The sequence below is a fragment of the Oryzias melastigma genome, linkage group LG13 (assembly GCF_002922805.2).
Source record: "Oryzias melastigma strain HK-1 linkage group LG13, ASM292280v2, whole genome shotgun sequence".
In the NCBI taxonomy this organism is placed as follows: Eukaryota; Metazoa; Chordata; class Actinopteri; order Beloniformes; family Adrianichthyidae; genus Oryzias; species Oryzias melastigma.
The window spans coordinates 27,233,905-27,253,846 of NC_050524.1; the positions used below are offsets into that span (position 1 = coordinate 27,233,905).

At 36.8% G+C, this 19,942-nt stretch overlaps 1 protein-coding gene across 2 annotated transcripts in view; it reads left to right on the forward strand.

Annotated features, from left to right (window-relative positions):
* The first annotated feature begins 7,005 nt into the window (after positions 1-7,005).
* The window catches only part of LOC112149957 (acetylcholinesterase), a 14,373-nt gene continuing 1,436 nt past the window's right edge, over positions 7,006-19,942 (forward strand). Inside the window, exons 1-9 of one of the 2 annotated variants that reach the window (XM_024277973.2) lie at positions 7,006-7,445; positions 10,571-10,878; positions 12,988-13,216; positions 13,839-13,971; positions 14,083-14,234; positions 15,724-15,907; positions 16,148-16,458; positions 18,069-18,278; positions 18,357-18,511. In XM_024277973.2, coding sequence (XP_024133741.1) covers positions 10,578-10,878; positions 12,988-13,216; positions 13,839-13,971; positions 14,083-14,234; positions 15,724-15,907; positions 16,148-16,458; positions 18,069-18,278; positions 18,357-18,511 — 1,675 coding nt within the window. In that variant the 5' untranslated portion in view covers positions 7,006-7,445; positions 10,571-10,577. The other variant, XM_024277972.2, reaches the window with a different exon arrangement.

Below are 19,942 nucleotides of genomic sequence, written 5' to 3' on the forward strand. Positions count from 1 at the left end.
TTTTACAAAATAATATTTTTTTTTTCTAGGACTTGGTAACTGTAAAGCAGTATTAGTTCATTACTAATTTGCCCCTGAGTTGAGGGTTGGACTGTTGGCAATAAGTAAGCCTACCCTCATTTCCCATCATTCATCTGTTTACAGCTATTCCTAACAATATCGCTGAAATAAAATTGTGTGATTTTATATTTTAATTAGAGTGGGCGCTTAGATGTTACAATGAATACCTACTCTCTACTTTTTCCTTATTCTGCATGTTTCTCAAACTTATTCCCTGATTTTTTTTTTCACTCTTTTTTTAAATTCATCTTAGTTATTCCACAAAAAAAAAAAAACCTGAGGTTTGCTGTTTCCTTCCTTTGCTTTGATTTTTATTGTTTGTGGGTTTTGTTCCCCTGTGTAGTTTTTCCCCCTCCTGTGCGTCCTAACAGCAATTAAACCTGCTTTGTAGGGCATGCTTGGGGAGAAGCATGCAGAGCGCATTAAGAGTGAGAGATAGATATGAAGCAAAGCAACACAATGGGAAAAAGAGCAGCAGCGAGATGGAGTGGAGGCAACAAAAATTAATAAGAACATAAACAAGTCTCTCACCTCAGTTTCTTTCCCCTCAGTCTCATATATGAACGTGGTGGTTCCTCTCGCCATACAAAACCCCATAGGCAATTTAAAGAAAGTAGGCCAAAATGAAATATGGGTGCAATATAGAAACACACATACACAGCAGCCTGATTGGACCCTGTTGTCTGTGCACATGAACGAAAGTGTGTGCAGGGGAGCAAGTGAGAAAGAAAGAAAGCACGAGTTCAGGGACACTAAATGTGCTGCGAGACAGTTAAGGGTTTTATTAAGATTGAATAGGAAGTAAGATTTCAAATGAAATTTTACGCCGGTGAAATGTCTGTATAATCTATCATCCTCTTTCTCGCTCTTTTCCTTCTCCCATGCAAATGCCCACACACAGAGGCACGAAGGATTGCGGCTACCCTGTAGTCACACTGCATTTGCACTTTCCTAACCTTTTAGCCACCAGCATTCTGCAGCATAAACAGACTAAATCCTTGATAATCTGACTGACAGCCATGAGGACTGTGTTGACTTACACTGTTAGAGTAAAGCCTGACCCAAATGTGGTTGTAGGCTTTAGCCATGAATGTGAGCTATTAATGATGTGATGTAATGCATGATTGCACAAAAACTAAAAAGCACAGAGTTTTGAAAAGAAAAGGGGGACAATGCAGCCTCAGCTGGTACAAAGACCTGACAGTTTTTTCCTTGTTTAAGGCTTCAAACTAACAAAAGAAAAAAAAGAACAAACACTTCTGTTAAAGTGGGATTCACTTTATTTATAGTATTTGTTAATTCAAAGAGTGCAATGTAACCCAGTTTTTATTGTAGCTGCTTTAATCACCAATATATATGTATGATTATTTTTAAATTGAAATTCAGTATAAATTCCGCCCTACCTCTGGCAGATCTGAACATATGCTACACATAAGAACATTTTCCTGTCTTGGATCAATAACTAACTTGTTTTCAAAGCAAGAACTTATCATTGAACCTTTTTTTTTCTCTGGAATATTCCAAACTCTGAAACAGCATCATGGTCTTGTGTCTGAACCCTTAAACACAAAATCTTTAACATACCGTTACTTTTCAATTGTTAACATCCTCAACATAATTCCCGTAGATTTTAAAGAAGAAAAGTGGCGAGTTATAGTAAATCAAACATAAACACTGGAGCTCTAGTGTTGAAGGTTTCAAAATATCCTAAAAAGACAGAAACATTATGTGCTACGCCCCTGTTTTGTGTATGCTGGCCCATCTGAGCCAGCAGCACCCTGGCCTTAGACTTGAGACTGTTTCTGTGCAACAACAAGAGGAAATTTTAAGTTCAGACAAGTTTAGACAACTGATTAAAGATATTTGGTATAGGGGTGCTTGGTATCCTTAGAAACCGAACAGAGATTGGATAAACCAAGGCTCCAGTTGGCATGTGCAAAGTGTGCTGCAGCTAAGGAGTATGTTGCAGGTAAGCTGGCCAAATTTATGACATTTAAGTAGACTTCTTAGTGAGCAGGAATTGCCTTGTATTTGTACTAATCTTTTAATGTGCAACTAAGCAATTAAGTACCAAGCTGTCAACAGTGTAAAGAAAGAAATGTGAGTTTTTTAAAACAAAAAAAGGTGATGTAGACCAGGGGTCAGTAACCTTTATGACATGAAATATGAAATATTCTCCTTGACAACTGTGCCATCAACAACTATATTGCAAACTCTGTTTTTGCTCACCCTTCAACCTGCCCAGCCAGGGATTGTGACAGTGAATAAGCTTTAATTGATTCGCACAGGTGGTTAGGCAGAGAGTTTTTAATGCTAAATGCTCTTCTTGACACAACTCTGTATTTTCAAGGTACAGAGAGACCAAGTTAGGCTGCAGCGTAAAGGGTCTTCTAAGGACCCTCACTGGATTTTAGCCCATTGTCACCCTGGGAACTGAACTCAGGTCCTACACCAGCAAACTCAGCTTTCCAGACACTTTCAACTATAATGTGAACGAATACGTTTATTTAAACTTATTTATAAATACGTTTATTTAAAGCATAAATATGTTTGTTTGAAACCAAAGTACTGCATGTGTGGTATGTCATACCAACAGCAATAGGATTGAATACATCAGAACAAAATACCATCACTATCTAAGTGAATCTTTTGGATTTTCCATCTTTTGTTACATAATGAGACGGGGCCTGTGTAACTGAATGTATGTTCATTCTGTGATGGTGTTTTTATGTAAAATTAAATGTTTTTACCTTTTTTTGTAAGTTTGCTAACTATAGTAGTAAAAATGTTCTGTAACTGGACAGCATCATTCTTCATTTTCAGGCCCAATAAATGGAGTTGTGATCAGGTTTAACATTAATTTTTAAACTTTTTCACATTTCGTATTGACATTTCTTAGAACAGAAAATAGGTCTGAGTATAATCTGACATAGTTTGGCTATTATTCAACAAACTGAATTTATCAATCAGTCAATTAATCAATTAATCTTTATTTATTAAAAGCCTTTTTCATGTAATGCAGCTCAAAACGTTTTACAATTAAAAATAAACAAACAGAAAAAGAGAAAAACTACACCCCCCACCCACACACACAAAACAATGCATATAAGCACAAATATATGACTAGGATTACGAAATTTTGATATATAGCCCTACACAGCAGCGAGGCCGCTGTGCTGGAGTGTTTGGGGTCCGGTCCAACACCGTGGCCCCCAGGGCAAGCTCCAATAAACAGACAAAACCAGCAAGTCCTGGTACAAAAGATCCCCAAGTGGAAACATAGCTTAATTACTGTCAGCGAGCCAAAGTATGACCAAAACAACAAACAGCTGTGCAGTCGTAAACTTCACTCTCTCCACAGACACATGCTCATATCGTCACATCTGTCATCTCAACAGTTTCAAAACACAGGAATTATTACAACGCTTTAATTTAACCGCGGGAAGCTTTTTTTTTCTGTGTTGCGCAAATCGCCCAGTCATGAAGGCAAGCAATGGACATCATATGAAACTATAAAGTTTTATTGAAAAAAAAAGTGTTTATATGGGTAGGCGGGGTCACAGTCAGAGCGCTGCGTGAATGGATCATTTCCTTGGGACAACATGGGGTAACAAAGATAATAAGACATGTTTTCTGATAGAGAGAGTGAGCAGACATATTTAGTGACATAAAAAAATGTGGTTCAGCTCAGGAATGGATCTATTTAACCCTTTAATATTTAAACATTAGCTCATGAGTTGACGTTCTTTAGTCTTTAGAAGTATTGTACCTCTTCAAACAATGTCATTCCAACAGATTCTGAAGCGGAGAAGAAAAACTTTGTTCTGAAAAATCGTAAAACCAACATAAACCAGATGATTCTGATGCAGCCGAATGATGCAAAGCTATGGTATTTTGTCGTCATCAATGGCAACTCTGGTGTTAAATGGTTATACATTTATATTTAAATTCTACTCAGGTGGTTTGTGTTTGATAACTGTAATTAGATGAATAAAGTTATTTAAGTCAAAAATGTATTATTGCTGTCGACTGAGATTGTTTTAGAAATATTGATTCTGTAATTAACAGCATTATTATCTCTTTATCATTATTGGTTTTGTATGTATTATGAATTTGAAATTTTCCAAAAGAATAACCATAGATTTAAGTTAAATATACCCCCACCCCTGCTAGAACTATTTGTTTCTGTGGCACTTCCTCCATGTGTTTCATGGGAAATGAGTTGGTATATCATTCATAAATTTGACAACATCTTCTGTTTTTGCTTAAAAATAACTGATATCATTGGAAAATGACAGACTCACAGTATTAGCACTTAATTCACCCGGAAAATGTCACAGGAGTGTTGCAACAGCAGGACGTCTTATACAGACAACCTTTTAAAATTGTCGATTCACACCGAACACGTCAGAGCTGCATTTGGCCCATGCAGACCAGTCGATGCTGAGACGCTGAAAAAAATAGAACTTCCTCATAATTTGATTGCTGTCTGGTGGTGAGTCATTCCTAAAACTTGTATGACGTGGGAATTATCAGATTGATTTAAACAGAAATCTGTTCACTCCAACCTTAGGCTATTGTCATGCTGTATGCATTGTTATGCTGCTGCTTTGGGGTGAATTAGGCGCATGAAACAAACATTTTCAGCAATCTACCCCAATTTATAATAAATTAAACACAAATGAATACTTTCCCCTTTGTTTGATTAAAGTCCCTGATACATTTGTTCGTTGTAATAGTAAAATTGTGTCTATAAAAAGAAAAAAAGTTTCAGTAAAACTAAGTAAATATACTTCTGGTCTACTTTTAGGAACTAAATTAATATAAACCATTTCAGTTGTTTATCTCTTCATGGTATTGATTGCAAGTGAAACATTTATAAGGAAAAACATCATTTTTGAGGAAAGACCTCTCCGGCTTTTTTTAAAGTGTAAGTTACTCTCCAAAATATATACATTTTTTATCATATTTGTTGCTGTATAGTGTTGTGAAATACAGATGAACCACAATTTACAACAAAACAAAACAAATATTTATATAGAAAGATCATATTGATTTTATGTACGGTCTCCACTGTTGGCATAATGGGCGAATTAGAAAGTTTCTGTTGTGTTTGACTTCAAATGGAAGTGTGTCTCAGAACCAGGAACCAAACAGTAACATGCAAAAAATACACAAAAAAATGACAAGGAGGCAATGTAATAGGAAAGGGGTAAGGGCAGATGTGACTTGTGGGCCACAAAAGGTTCCAAAATTTGTCATAGAGGGCCGGACCAGGATCAAACAGCGGGGCGTTTTGGTTATCCCCCTCAAGGGAGAGAGAAATACCATGGAATCTTAATGAAAACATGCTTTGATTATGATTGGAAATGGATAATTCAAAACAGAACATTTTGGAGTTTTTTTTTTATTTTTTTATTTTTTATTGTTACTTTTGTTCTCATTGTAGTGCCAATTGCATTAATGGGTGGATGTTCCTCAGGGAAAACGGCAAACTTAGAGACATGCTGTGTTCATGAAGTGATGGAATAATCGGAAAAATATTTGTGTGACTTGGAAAAGTCTCATAAACGTCAGAAAAACAAAAATCTTTGAACATCAGATGAAAGCAGAATAACTTTCTGCACCTAAACAAAGGTCAAATTATGTGTGAAGCACCATCTATGGGGAGAAACCAGAATTAAAGGGAGCATATAGGACAGCGTTAATGAAGATTATCAAAATGATTTATTCCAGTTTGGTGGGCTAGTTCAAATTGTTTAAAATCATGTTTTTTGTGTGGCATTTTCTTATGAAAGAGAACAAATTTAACAAGAAATCTTTTCGTTTTTGCATTTCTGAGTATTTCTCTTTTTAAATCACTGTCAATCAAACTGTCAAAGACAAGCTCTGTTTGAATTAATGAGGCTTCTTTACATCACAATCTCCACATCAATCTAAGTTAGTTGAGATGGTCTGGACATCAGGTGAGAATGGCACCCAGAACCCTTTGTTTGGAAATGTATGTTCAGGCAAAAAATACGAGGTGGAAGTGGTGACCTGAACACAGGACTGGACCGGGCTGCCTTGCAGAGGCCCAACCCACACGCTCGCAGATAATGGAGGGATAGATGGATGGCCTACTGCTGTCTCAGTTTTATGATCCAATTCCATCTGTTTTACACTTCACCGGTTTTTACTTTAAACCCATTAGCCATTAAACTCACAAGGTAGTTTTTCTTTTACATCGTTGTGTTTTGTCACAAACGGACAATAATATGTTTTTCTTGCAAAATACTCATCTCTGCTGCTCACCCAACGAATACATCTTTCTTATACACACTTAGATGGGTATTGAACGGGCCCTATAAGATTTATTGCCAAGAAGCTGTGTTACAACAAAGAAATAATCTATAAAGACAAATTGCTTACTTTTTTGTGCTAAGTTTATTTGGTGCCTATAGGAAGTAGAAGTTTCCCTGGTTCATCTTGGGTTGGTGTGTGTGCATGTTTAGAGACATAAACAACTCAACTGCATAATTGTCTTGGACTTTCCTGTTTCACCATCATTATTGCTGTGTTTTCCAGTATACATTGCTTCTATCTATCATTAGAAAAAGTTACTGATTTCACAAAAGGAAGGACTTAATGGCTACTTTATATGGCTTTAAAACAGAAAAAAAAAAGTCACACAAAACAAACGTCATATATTTAGAAGAATCGTGCAGTTAAAACAAGGCAATCCCAACAAACCTGCCCCAACTTTTACAACCAGATGACTGAAAATGACCCTTTATTGCAACTTGTAAACTTGGTAATGACATTATTGTTTCTTAACATGACTCTAAACTTGGAGACTGGATGCAGTTTTCACAAAGAAGGTGAAGGTATGCCATACTTGTAAAGGCAAATGCAAGATCCTAAACTGTCAATATTCAAATAAAACACAGACAGATCAACGATGACATATCTTCTGTTGCTACCACACTGAAACCATGCTTCATTGACTTTATTGTTTGCTTCTTCGACTGTATTATTTTAATCTGACTTCAAAACAGCAGAGCAACATGGCAACAGTCCAAGGGGTGAAATTGTGTGTTTGGGGGTGTTGTGTTTCAGTCCACAGCCTATTTTGAGGATCCTGGAATGAGAGACAGTCTTTTGAAGGCTTGTCATTTCTTAATTTAACCACCTAATCCCTCCTGGTATGTAATTAGGGAAAAGATGTTGCATTTCGAAGAAGCAGCTTGTTTGGTTGTCCGTATTTCTGTGTCCATCCAGTGTCCATGCTACCTTTCTGCATGACTTTATAAAACAGAGCCTCCCCTCTCTTTCCAGTTTTTCTGGCTAGGTGTCTATGTTTACAGCGGTTTGGCTTGTTGAGGGAGCAACAGAGAAATAAAGAGGTGAGTCGACACTGCAAAAGAGAGAAAAAATATTGTCTAGAGAAAAAGGCTTGAATAAATTTACGTTTAAAGTCAAGTGACACCTTAGTATTGTATGCAACTTTGAAATAAACATTTTATTTATTAAGCTGACACACTATATCCTCAGCCTGTTTCTCCAAAATAGCGCATCAGCATGCTTGTATTACTGTTATTCCAACTGCAGATGTGCTAAAAATAACAACAGACACAAACTAAGGCAGGATAAGCAAACATATTAAGCTCTGCTGAACATTCTTTGGAAGTTTTATTTTTCTCTCTGAATGTGGCCTATGGATGAGAGTGCAAGGGAAAAAAATACACACACAGCAAAAAAAAAAAAAGAAAAGAGAAAAAATGCTGATAGAATGAGTGGTCAGTGCTGTGAGAGATAAACACAGGGCAGTGCACAGGAAGTGTTATTAAAGTTAATTATCAGTTTACAGCGTGTTGCATACATGCAGGATGTTACACTCTAAAAAGTGAAATCAATTAACAACAGTTCTGTAATTTGTTACTCTTAAAATTACTATTTTGCATTTACTCAACTCAAAAATTTGATTAAGTAAAAACAAATATGTTTAAATGTAACAAATTACAAAGCTTTTTGTTAATTGATCCAGCGTTTCAAGGTACTGCATGTTGTGTTCAGTCTATCAGATATTGAGACATTTCTAAATCAATAAACAACGAAAACTCATAGAAGGTAGTTGAACTTTTTCCTTTATTTTGTCTTTTTTTTAAATGACACAAAAATATGTTTTTATGGGAACTTTTGCAAGAGTAGACCGTTCCATTGGGGATTTTAAACCACTTGGAAGGTGCTTAGTACTCCTAAATCACAAGTAAAAACTAAATAATAGTAAAAAAAAAAAAATAAATAACTTTCAAAATTGCATTTTTTCTGAAATCCATTTGCTTTTACAAAATGCAATTGAAAAATATCAAAACAGATATGTGTCTGTTGAATGCAAATTAGTATTGTCATTTTGCATAAATCTTTTAGCTCTTTGTAATACACGGACTCATGTGAAGGAGTAATTACGCACAAAGATTGCAACCATGTGGGTGGTGGACTGGGACTGTCCAGCAAGCCCTGGACAGAGGGCGTGATCACTTTTCTAATTCAGATCCACGCAGACACACACACACAAACTGAATCTCCTGACAAGGTAAGACACCACAAAAGCTTCATGCAATTTCGCAGGAGTTAATTTCCTTTTTTCTAAGTCGCTTGTTTGCGTTTGTGTGTGAGCGCGTCAATCCTCAGAGCCGCGCGTCAGAACAGCTGCGCGCCGCTTCCCTCCTTAAGCTTTCCATTTGTTTACTCTGCGCCTCTTTAAAAAGTAAAGCGGCTTTCCGAATTAGCGGCACGTGCAATTAGTTGCATTTCATAGTCGTCGCGACCTCGGTGTCGCATAAATGTGAGGATTACGGACGCTATGAAGTGACACATTCAGGCTGCAATCCTCTCTGCCTGCTTTGCTGTGCGCTAAGACGCACGCACGCAAACACAGATACAGCACTGTTGATTGAGCATCCCTGTGGATGCACTGAAGACTGGTAAATTAGTATAGAAAAAAAATATATATATATACTTTACCAAATTTTATTAAATTTTTGAAATTATTACACAGGAAAACAAAAGGTTCTTTAAAAAAATAAATAAATACAAATAATATTAAATTCTGAGCATGTCGTTTTTGGGAGGACAAGCCCAAATGCAGGTCCTACTTTGCACCTGCATGCTCTCCCTCTGCAGCCACGACTTTGTAATGTGTGCAAAATGTGCTTTTCCTGGTTTTGTGTCAAAAACCTTTGATGTCTCTCAAAAGAATGTCACCTTGAAGGCAGCACACATGACTATATAATCTCAGTGTACTTCTCTGGACTGATGCTGCCACCATGGAGGTATAAATCACCTTTGTCAAGGCCACCGCTACAACCCGAGTCCTCAAACACCCTGGCTTTTTGCACCTGTTGCTGATAACAGGATGGTTCTTTTGTGTGTGTTTCAGGCTGTATAGTACACACACACACATGAAGAACCTCTAAACCCATACACTTTTTTTAGAAGTGGTCAGTCTCACATTGCTCAGGGTTCAGAGACACATTGTGGGTTAGCAGGTTGCAGAACATTTGCATTTGAAGGTGTGTCCAGTTTGAATTGGGCAGCTCAGTAAAATTACCGTTGTCTTGATAATATAAAGGCATGCAAAGTGGCTGCTTCAATTAAATCGGTTGATCTCACTTCTCAAGCTCACGTTTATTCAGTGACGTACATAGAAACATATATATATATGTATATTATTATTATTATTTAATTTTATTTTTTTGAGAAATATTATCTGTAAAATAGTACAAGGTGATTTATCTGCACCAAGTCTTTCAAGTAAAATCCTTACCTGTGTCGCTTTTGCTGCTCTATTAAACCATGTATTGATTTCAGTTTTGAAAATTAATTTGTTTTCTCATGATTTGTTGAAGTCACAAGATGTGCTCCCTGAAATTATTCATGTAACACATATGTGTGAATAGGAAAAAAAAAAAAATCCTGAATTTATTTGACTTATTCTGATCTAATTTTACTTTTGCCTAGTTTATTGCTCTGTGAATCCTCTGTCCTGTTTCGTTTTGCCCTTCAGTGATTCATGTTAAACTTTAATGTTAATTGCTTCCATCACCACAGCTGTTCCTTGTTAATTTGTGTCTCTCAGCGTGTCATGCTGGTTTTAAGTAGACGTTCCTGGATTCTGGTCATGTTTTTTGTTGCGTTTCTGTCACTTCTTTTTTTCCTTTTTCCAAGAAAACTGTGTATTTAGTGTCTATCTGCATCCTGTGTTTTAGGGAGTGCATCAGCCTCCACACTCTTGACACAACTAACTAAACAAAAACTTTTAACTTGTGTGAAGTTTCAAATTATTCTGGTTACACTAAGATCAAAACTGAGTTGTGATCTGGTTTTTATTGTCAGTAGAACACCAGGCACAGTGCAAGTCTATGTGTTATGCAAGACCAATTATTCTGCAAGAATTTGTTCATTGTTTTCAACAAGCGCAAGTCATGTGTTAAAAATATAACCGTGTTTCTTTTTTCTTCCCTCCAAGCTTTTCCATGGCCTCAGTCATTTGGTGCACGCGCTTTGCAGTTCTTCCTCTGCTACTTCACATCCTGACTGTATCTTTTGCCACACGAGATGACCTTGTAATCAACACCACACATGGGAAAGTTCAGGGGAAGTTGATATCAGTGCTGGGAGGTGAAGTAAGAGCATTTCTCGGAATTCCTTATGGGAAACCTCCCATTGGGAAACTGAGATTCAGAGCTCCAGAGCCAGCAGAGAAGTGGGTGACTGTGAAAGATGCTACCAAATTCCCAAATTCCTGCCACCAGATTCCCGATGAAACCTTTCCAGGTAGAATACTGTTTTGTATCTACACAGATAAAAAAATAATACTTTTAGTCTGGGTGCAGAATTGTTAGAAAATGTTATTTTTTGTCAGCACTATGAAGTGTTTATATTTATTTATTTATTTTTTTTTTTTATTGATTCCCTACTTTTTTGCTGAAAACTTTTTACAATTGTACTAATCGCAAACTTGGAAAAAAAAAAATATCACAATGAATCGCAATTCTTTTTTATTTTAGGTTCAGTATTTGCCAGCCACTTATTATCTGCAAATAATCACAATATGAAATCACACGCAAAATTGTACATTTAGCGTGTTTATTTGAACCCTTTGGATCCTTGGACCTAAACCTCTGTTTTTGCCTACTTTTAAATTGACCTCTGTATTTTTAATTGTAAAGAATACCTACTTGCTTATTTTATATCATTTTAATCAGCAAAACCATACCTATGTAATACTACCTTTATTTTTATTTTTATTTTTTTCCATGTTGTATTCAGACACTAGACATAAAGTCATGCAAAAACAAAGATTCCGTCAGGATAAAAGGGATGAATTTTACTGTGGAAACCCAAAAAAATGTTTAACAAACTGGTTTTACAAAATAGAATCAAAGTTTTAGATGTAATTTTATACAAAGAACAAAAACATTTGTCAACAAACTAATCAGATGTTTTTGAATTAAAATACAAAAAAGATCCAGGCGGAAGTCACAGATTCCTTTGGGCCACATATATTTCTGTTGTTCACGGACCTCACAGCTGAAGAAAGTCATTTTTCTTATATGGCTTACGTCTACGTATGTGGATTCAGCTAATTAATCAATTAAATAATTTTGTTGACGTAAAATTTTTGTACATTCGAAACACAAATGGAATATGTAATTGGACAACAAAGTTTCTTAGAGCACATTTTACTTACTATTTTTCTCTAACTTCTTGTCATACAAACTTGATGAAGAGCTTGCGTACAAATAAAAAAAAAAAGAAATTCAGCCATTAAGGAGTGAAAGATAAACTTAAGTGATTACTGTACATTTTTTATAGACATATACAACTAAGTAAAATTGGTGTAGAACCAAAAACTCTCAATCTTGACGCATGACTCTTATTTTCTAAATAAATGAGACAGTTGCATTTTTTTGTTAATTTGCTGTTTCAGTGCATTTGTCTCTACTCTGCAGTTTTTGTCTGCATTTCTCACAAACTCAAATTTGATAACTCAAATACTGTCTTTTATTGAAAAAAAGCTATTTGGTATTTTAAAAATGCAATCATTTATTTTGGGCAATTTGTTTAAATGTTTTTGCTCAAACACTATAATTAAAGAAAATGTGAATTAGTAAATTATGTTAGATTAGTTTATATTACACCACTATTTTCTACATCTACTCTCTTTTTTTTCTTTTTATAAAAATGCTTCGAGGTCACCAAAATGTCATACTGCCCTTCCCCCCTACAAAACCTCTTGAGGTTGTACGCTTGAGTTCCTCCGTTTCTTTTAAGATTGGTTTCACTTTTTTTATACTTAAAGATTTTAGCTTAAAGTGTTTGAAGCACTCATAAAAGAGAGTGCAAAAAAAAAAGTTAAAGACAGAAAGAAGCCTTTGTGCTCTTACAGGAGGACTAGACCAACTTTTAAGTGGCCCTTTGGGCCTAGTGAGGCTCCTGATACTGGAGCAGCGAAAGATGGACTGCGGCTGGGTCATGGGCACAGAAATATTTATAGACATGGCCATCTGTTAGGGATTGTTGAAAGCCAACTACAACCAATGCCAAGCATATGTTAAATGCCTAAACACACCCTCATTTAGATATGGTACCACAAATAGATGCTCACCTAAGGCATCGGTCATTGACAGCTTTAAGGTCCCCTTCCTAAGAAAAAAGATTTTGAATCTATTTCACTAACTCCGGCTGAAATGGATACTAAAGTGCATATACAGTATTTCTAGGTCTAATTTAAGTTTTATTTCTCTGCTTGAATAGACCCTTGACATAGTTTGTAGTAAAGCCTTAAAGCCAAGTGTGAGCAGATATATAGGTCTGTGGGAGTTGCTTGATTGCACCAGTAAGTCTCTACTGACATTTTTTTTTTTTTTTTTTTTGTCCCAGGGTTTCAAGGTGCAGAGATGTGGAACCCAAACACCCCTCTGAGTGAAGACTGTCTGTATCTTAATGTCTGGACCCCAGTTGTGAACAAAACCCAGCCCTTAGCACTTGCTCCTGTGCTTGTTTGGATACATGGTGGTGGTTTTGTCACAGGGACATCCACCATTGACGTTTACCACGGTCATATTTTAAGCAAATCTGAGGGTGTTGTAATAGTGTCAATGAATTATAGGTATGTTTTTTTTCCCTTGCATATATGTACATTAAATAGTTTTCTAAAACCACTAAAACAGACGTACGACACACACTATTAGGAATTAAATGTTTTGCGAGGAAAACATTTAAGATAACTTCCAAATTTTAAAGGAGGAAACATCTGAGGAAGCTTAACCCCAGATAAAAAATTCCCAAAATACATTTCCGGTCCTTCTGTGATCGTAGACAAAAACTCAACAAAAAATGTTATAATTGCAAGAACTTTAAAAGTGCCCCAGGAATATGGAGGCATAGGTTAAAAGACTACATCTGAACGAAAGAGATTACTTAAAACAACCTCATATGGGCAAAAAGGATCAAACTCTATAGCTTGATATTGATTGAGCTGGAGAATACCAAACACTGCTTGTTAACAGGAACATTTCATATCAATTATTGGTCAGGAACTGATAAAGTTTAGCTTTGTTTTATTTGTTGTGTTTGCATTAGTATCCTGTCAGTGTATATTCCTTCTGGCAAAAATTGATCTGTGCTATGGATAAAACATTGTTCTGTCCAATTAAAATATAGAAGAAAAGCAAGCTTTAGCGTTCTTTTTCATTTACATCTTTCATCTTTTCCCTGTTTGTCAATATTAGACTGGGAGTCTTTGGTTTCCTGTCCCTTCCTGACAACAAAAACATTCGAGGGAATGCAGGTTTGCTGGACCAGCGCTTGGCCCTTAAATGGGTTTCCAGTAACATTGCTGCGTTTGGAGGGGATCCTTCGAAGGTTTCTTGATACTGTCTTAAATTATGACCAAATGAGAAAAAGACTATCTAGTACTTGTAAAAGCAGATTTTAGATCTTAACTGGAATAATAAACATCCCTGTTTTATTCAGGTAACTCTGTTTGGGGAGAGTGCCGGGGCAGCGTCTGTTGGCTTCCACCTGCTTTCTCCAGGCAGCCATGGCTTTTTTCAGAGGGCTGTGATGCAGAGCGGCAGTCCAAATGCACCCTGGGCCTCAGTCAGCCAGAAGGTGGCATGGGACAGGTCTGTGTGCATCTAAAATCTTATTTAGGTCAAGGTTTTTATTCAAAGATCTTTTACTATTTTGCAATAATGTCCCAACCTGCATATTTTTGTATCAATATATGCCATTTTTCTTTTGAAATTTAAGATCAATCGTTATTACTCAGCATGCATTCATTTTCCATCTATCATTCCCCTGATTGTCTTGGGAGGGGGCTAATTGGTGGATCATCTAAGTTATTTCTCAGTACATTTCTATATTATTTAAAGGGGTCATACCATGAAAACTACACTTTTTGAGCTTTTAAGTGTATTATACTGTTCATTCCTCACTATAAAGAACTCCAAAGCAATATTTTGATCCATTCACACATTTCTGTATAATCCAGTAAAAACCGGTGGTCTCAACAGCAGCCCCTCCCATACCCACAAAAATGAGCGTGTCCTCACATGCTTACATCACAAGGTGAGTACCGCCTGTTCCAGGAAGAGTCTGCTCTGCCCCCAGGCTAACACAAACACTTTCTCCACTAAGCCAGCAGTGATTAGCTAGCTTTGTGAGAACCCCCCAACCCCACCCGACTCATACACTGTCGTGCAGACGCCGGCTGTTTGTTGTGAGTTCGTTTGGTGATGGCAAAGAAACTCTCATTCAATTTAGCGTTCAAACTTCGTGAAGAAACTTCTTGTGATGAATCAACATGACATGTTGGGATGACTCATGAATGTATCCTTGAATGGCTAAAGGAAACAGGGGATATTGGAAAGACGGCAAGAGAAAGGGAGCAGACTATTTCCTGGTAGAGAAAGGAAGTGATAAATTAGAAGAACTGGTTTGAATGTGTGTTATTTCATGGGTAGCATGCTGACTAGGACGTCTTTAGGATGATGTCATGAAATAGGCGACACCCCCAAGGAGCGAAAGGCTGTGGCTCAGAGATCGAGTCGTTTTACTTCCGTGTATGAGAATACTTAGCAAAAATAACAATTTTTTTGTGTTCCAAAGGTAATATATGACATATTTCCTCTGAAAGACTTAAAAAAATCATGGTATGGCCTCTTTAAAGGAAGTCAGATTCTTCAAACCTCCCAGTAGTACAACCTACATTAAGGCTGTCCTTGATTTTCTTGTCATTCCACTGTTTTCCTCTTAGCCAGAATACATTTTAAACTGTTATTTTGTATTTTCTGTTGTTTTATGCTTTTCTCACATTTTTCCCCCAATATTAGACCATGAAAAGATAAGAGGCATTCATTTTTTTGTTAAAAAACTAAAATTTAACAGTGAAGTGTTAAGCGTTTTTGGAGATAACATATATACAAGGGTCTGTAAAAAATTCCATCATTTTCGGTTTAAGCAAAATTTGTATTATAAAGAGATGCAACACAAACATTGCTTTGAAAGCTACAAAAGTGCAAGATAATTCTAAAGTAATATCATTTTCCAGGTGATGTTGTGCTTAAAGTTGAAAAATCTTAATTTATTACTTTTTTCTTGCCCAACATCCAGGTCCATGAGGCTGTCCGAAGCTCTGGGATGTACCAAGTCTAAACGAGGTCCTCTTGAAACATGTCTGGAGCTGGTTAAGGCCAAAGTTATCACAGAAATGCAATATAATATCACAACGTCACCACTCCTGGACTTTCCATTTGTCCCTACTGTTGATGGTGTCTTCCTCACAGATGAAGTGGAGGTATGTTTCCATTTTTTTTAGATAATAGAAGTTTGCATATTTATACATTTTCTTACTGAAAAGTTTTTTTATTCTTTTATTTTTTTAAATTGCCTTTCCTTTAGTGATTATTTACCTGTAAGTACAGTTAAGTTGAATCAATCAGGCTGAAAAAAAAAAAACATTTTTTTTTTTTCTTAAGAGGTCTTAAGATGATAATAGTTCATTATTTTATTATTTGTTGATTCATTTCTTCTACAGAAACTGCTCAATAGCAATAATCTCCCAAAGAAGGACTTGATGATTGGCTTCAACAAAGACGAAGGGACGTGCTTTCTTGTTTATGGATCACCTGGTTTTTCCATCACTGGTCAGAGCCTCATCTCAAGAAAGGACTTCCTTGCTGGTGTTGATTTAACAGTAGCCAATGCACATAGCATCATAAAGGAAGCAGTCATCTCTGAATACACTGACTGGACCGATTGGGAAAGCCGGATGAAAAATCGAGACTCCCTGGGTGAACTGTTTGGAGATCATACGATCGTATGTCCTTTAGTGGACTTTGCTAACAAGTGAGAGACGTTCCTCTTCCATAAGCTACTTTTTGGAGCAATAAAAGTCAAAATACCAACATTATATTAATTTACTTAATCTTAAAAAGAAAAAAAAACTTTAAAGTTCCACCTCAATCATCTTTTGATCTATTTTAAAAGCATTAGTGGTCTTTGAATTATGATTATGCAACTTTTAGCCACAATTTTTTAAAAAAAGTGCGATTTTTTTGGACAGTTTCTGCAGAACAGCAAAAGTTCATTAGAAATTTGCCTGTGAATTGTGGGCGGGACTGTTGGCATGGAGAAAACTCGCCCCCTTCTACTCACTTCTTTCAGCCCTTCACAACCCAACCTAACATTACTGGTACAACAAAGATGGCGAACAATATTGGAGCCATCCAGCTGTACAGTTTTGAGGCAGATGCCAGCTCAAACATGAATTTAGTTGTCTACAAGCGGGTGCATTAGAATGGAGCACAGCACAGAGCTTGTGTTCTATTAAAGTCTATTAACTTGTCACTAGGGTTGGGCACCGAAGTTCGGTTCCAAGTAGGAACCGTTATGATTTGCGCGGTTCTACCGAAACCGAAAGATGCGGCTGCAAACGGTGCCGGATTTCGGTTCCAAATTTCCTTGAAGTTTCATTTGTCTGTGGACATGTCAATCACTTGTACTCCCTTCTGATTTTTTACGATTCAGCCTATCTATTTACTTTCTTGTGTTCGTGGGCGGGCTCATATAAAACCGCCGAGATGGTCGGCTTCCGCAACGTCGGTGGGCGGGACTTTCGCTGTGAATAGTGGAGTTTCCGCAATTTTTAAACAACGCTGGAGCCCCATCCCAAAATGAAACAATGAATCGTTTCCTCCTTGTTGGGCTGCTAATAGCAGAAAGCTCGGCTCGGCTCCGCCCACCACCACAGCGGGTCGTCATCATCTGCTGCGCTTTGCAGCCGTGTGATTGACATTTATCTTCCGCCTTATTTTATTGAAATAAAATATTGCTTTTGCCCAAAAACAACTGCAAATAAATGCCACATTCCTGATTTAATTTAATAAAATGTCAGGCTAAAATTTCAAGGACGTTTAAGTTTATTTAAGACGGAATTTTATATTATGCTTTATATTACGTGCACACAGCTGCACGGCAGGAGGGAGTCTGCGCTTGTTTGAAGCCGTTCTGCTTTGATTTAGGAAGATAAAGGCATTATTTTTTATTACTGAAGTACCGCAATAAGCACCGAAAGGGAACCGAAACCGAAACCAAAGAACCGCGGTAGCACCGGAACAGCATCAGAACCCATCGGTGCCCAACCCTACTTGTCACACAAGTTTTTCCAACATTCTTTTGTATGCTCCTGCTTCACAATTCAAATCAAGAAATACTCAGAAATGTCAATTTGAGCTTAATTTCCTTAATACATATCCTCCATCATGAAAACAATGACACAAGAACATGTTAAATATACTAAAAACACCATTTTCATTTGAGTGTCTTTTTTATGTATTTATTTTATTACTAGGTCCTTTAAACTCAATTTTAATGAAACAAATATTTTCAGTTCATGGGATGAAAGTGTCTTTATATATTGCTATTTTGTTATATATATGTGTGTATTTTTTCCATAGGTACTCTCTAAAAGGTGGTAAGACTTTCTTTTATTTTTTTGACCACCGTTCATCTCTGATGTCCTGGCCTGAATGGATGGGAGTGGCTCATGGCTACGAGATAGAGTTTGTTTTTGGAATGCCCCTAAACACATCTCTTGGATACACAAAGAATGAAGTCAACATGACAAAAAAATTCATGAAACACTGGACCAACTTTGCTCGCACTGGGTAGGCTAACCGTACGCGCAATTTCAAATACCTTCAACGTATTGATCCTGTCTTCCTGTTTTTGTCCCAACTTTATAGACAACCAGGGATTGATGGCGACACCTGGCCGTTGTTTACTTCTCAACAGGAGTATGTGACGCTGAACTACAACCATCGAGAAAAAAAGATGATGGTCAAACCCAGACAGTGCCAGCTTTGGAACAGTATTCTTCCTAAAATACAACGTATTGCAGGTTAGACACGCTCAGATAAAACAAATCTGTAATCCACATCCAAGCAGTCATGAGATCCCAATACAAATATGATGTAGGAGGCGTTTTGTCAGGTTATCCTGTGGAGGCGTTCTCCCTTATTTAGCCTGTGGAGGAGAATTACAATACAGGTCTGCTCCCCCACTGCTCAAACACAGTTTAGGAGGTCTGGGTGGGAGGAGGACAGGGTCAGTCTTTCTTTCACTGCACACTGCTGATATGCAAGATGAATAATGCCTTCACACCTCCAGACTGACCCTTCTCTCAGGCTTTCATAAAAATGATTATGCAATGGATACACGTTTCTTGATTTAGTTTATTGACGTTGGCAGAAAAAGACACAGGTTTGCCTCTCTGAGCTCAAACATCAATTAGTTAGCTTTGATTTAAAAGTATTTTTCCCATTGTATCAGTGTAGCTTTAAGGAAATTACATCATAGCACTCTCATACACACATTTAATCATGTGAAATTGTTAAAAAATACGTTTAAAAATGACAAAAACTAAATTGTAGCAGTTGAAACTCTGGAAAGTGAGATTAAAACAATATACTGACACTTCAGTTCTATACAGAGGTCCTTTGTTTGTTGCAGGTGTTAAATGAACCTGTGATAGACAACATAGGGCAAACTAATCAACTTACTTTTTCAGAATTACTATCAATGTTTTAAGGTTGTAGAACTCTTGACACGACCCTGCTGTTTTATCCAGGCTGGGGGCTGGAACAAAGAGACACTTGACCAACTCAACTATCAATTTGGTTTGACAGTGACTTCGTGGTTGTCGATATGGTTCATAGTCAACATTGGTTCATTTTTCAACGGCCAAAATTGATTCAGGAAATATTAAGCCAAAAAAATTCAACCAGTGTGACTCAGAAATAAATACCTGGTACTGAACGGAGCAGGTGAACTTTTTCAGATTCCTTGTATTTCTTACAAGATAATCAAGTGTAGGTTAAATATGTGTACAAACAAACAAGTAAACAAGAATGAATGGCAAATCCATTCACATTTTAGTTTCATAAAGTTCAGCCCTCAGTTGTTTTTACACAAAATAATACTAATGGAACATTATAAGAACATGATGTCACACTGTATGGTCTCGTGTCTGTGCTAAATTCAAAGTGATTCCACACATTTGACTGTAATTATGGCTTGATCAGTTTTTGCTGTAATCACACGTGTTTTCTGCTTTGATGGCACTTACTCATTTTTGCGTAATAGTAAAATAAACCCAGCCTGCTCAATCCCAATGGAGATTGGCTGACAGTGGAACAAGACAACCAGGATCCAAAGCAAAATGCACTGTTAAAACAAACAAATAAATAAATAAACTATAAAACATCAGTTAATGGACATGTTTATAGAAACTTTTCTCGCTTGAAGTTTTTTTTTTTTTTTGCTTTTTCCT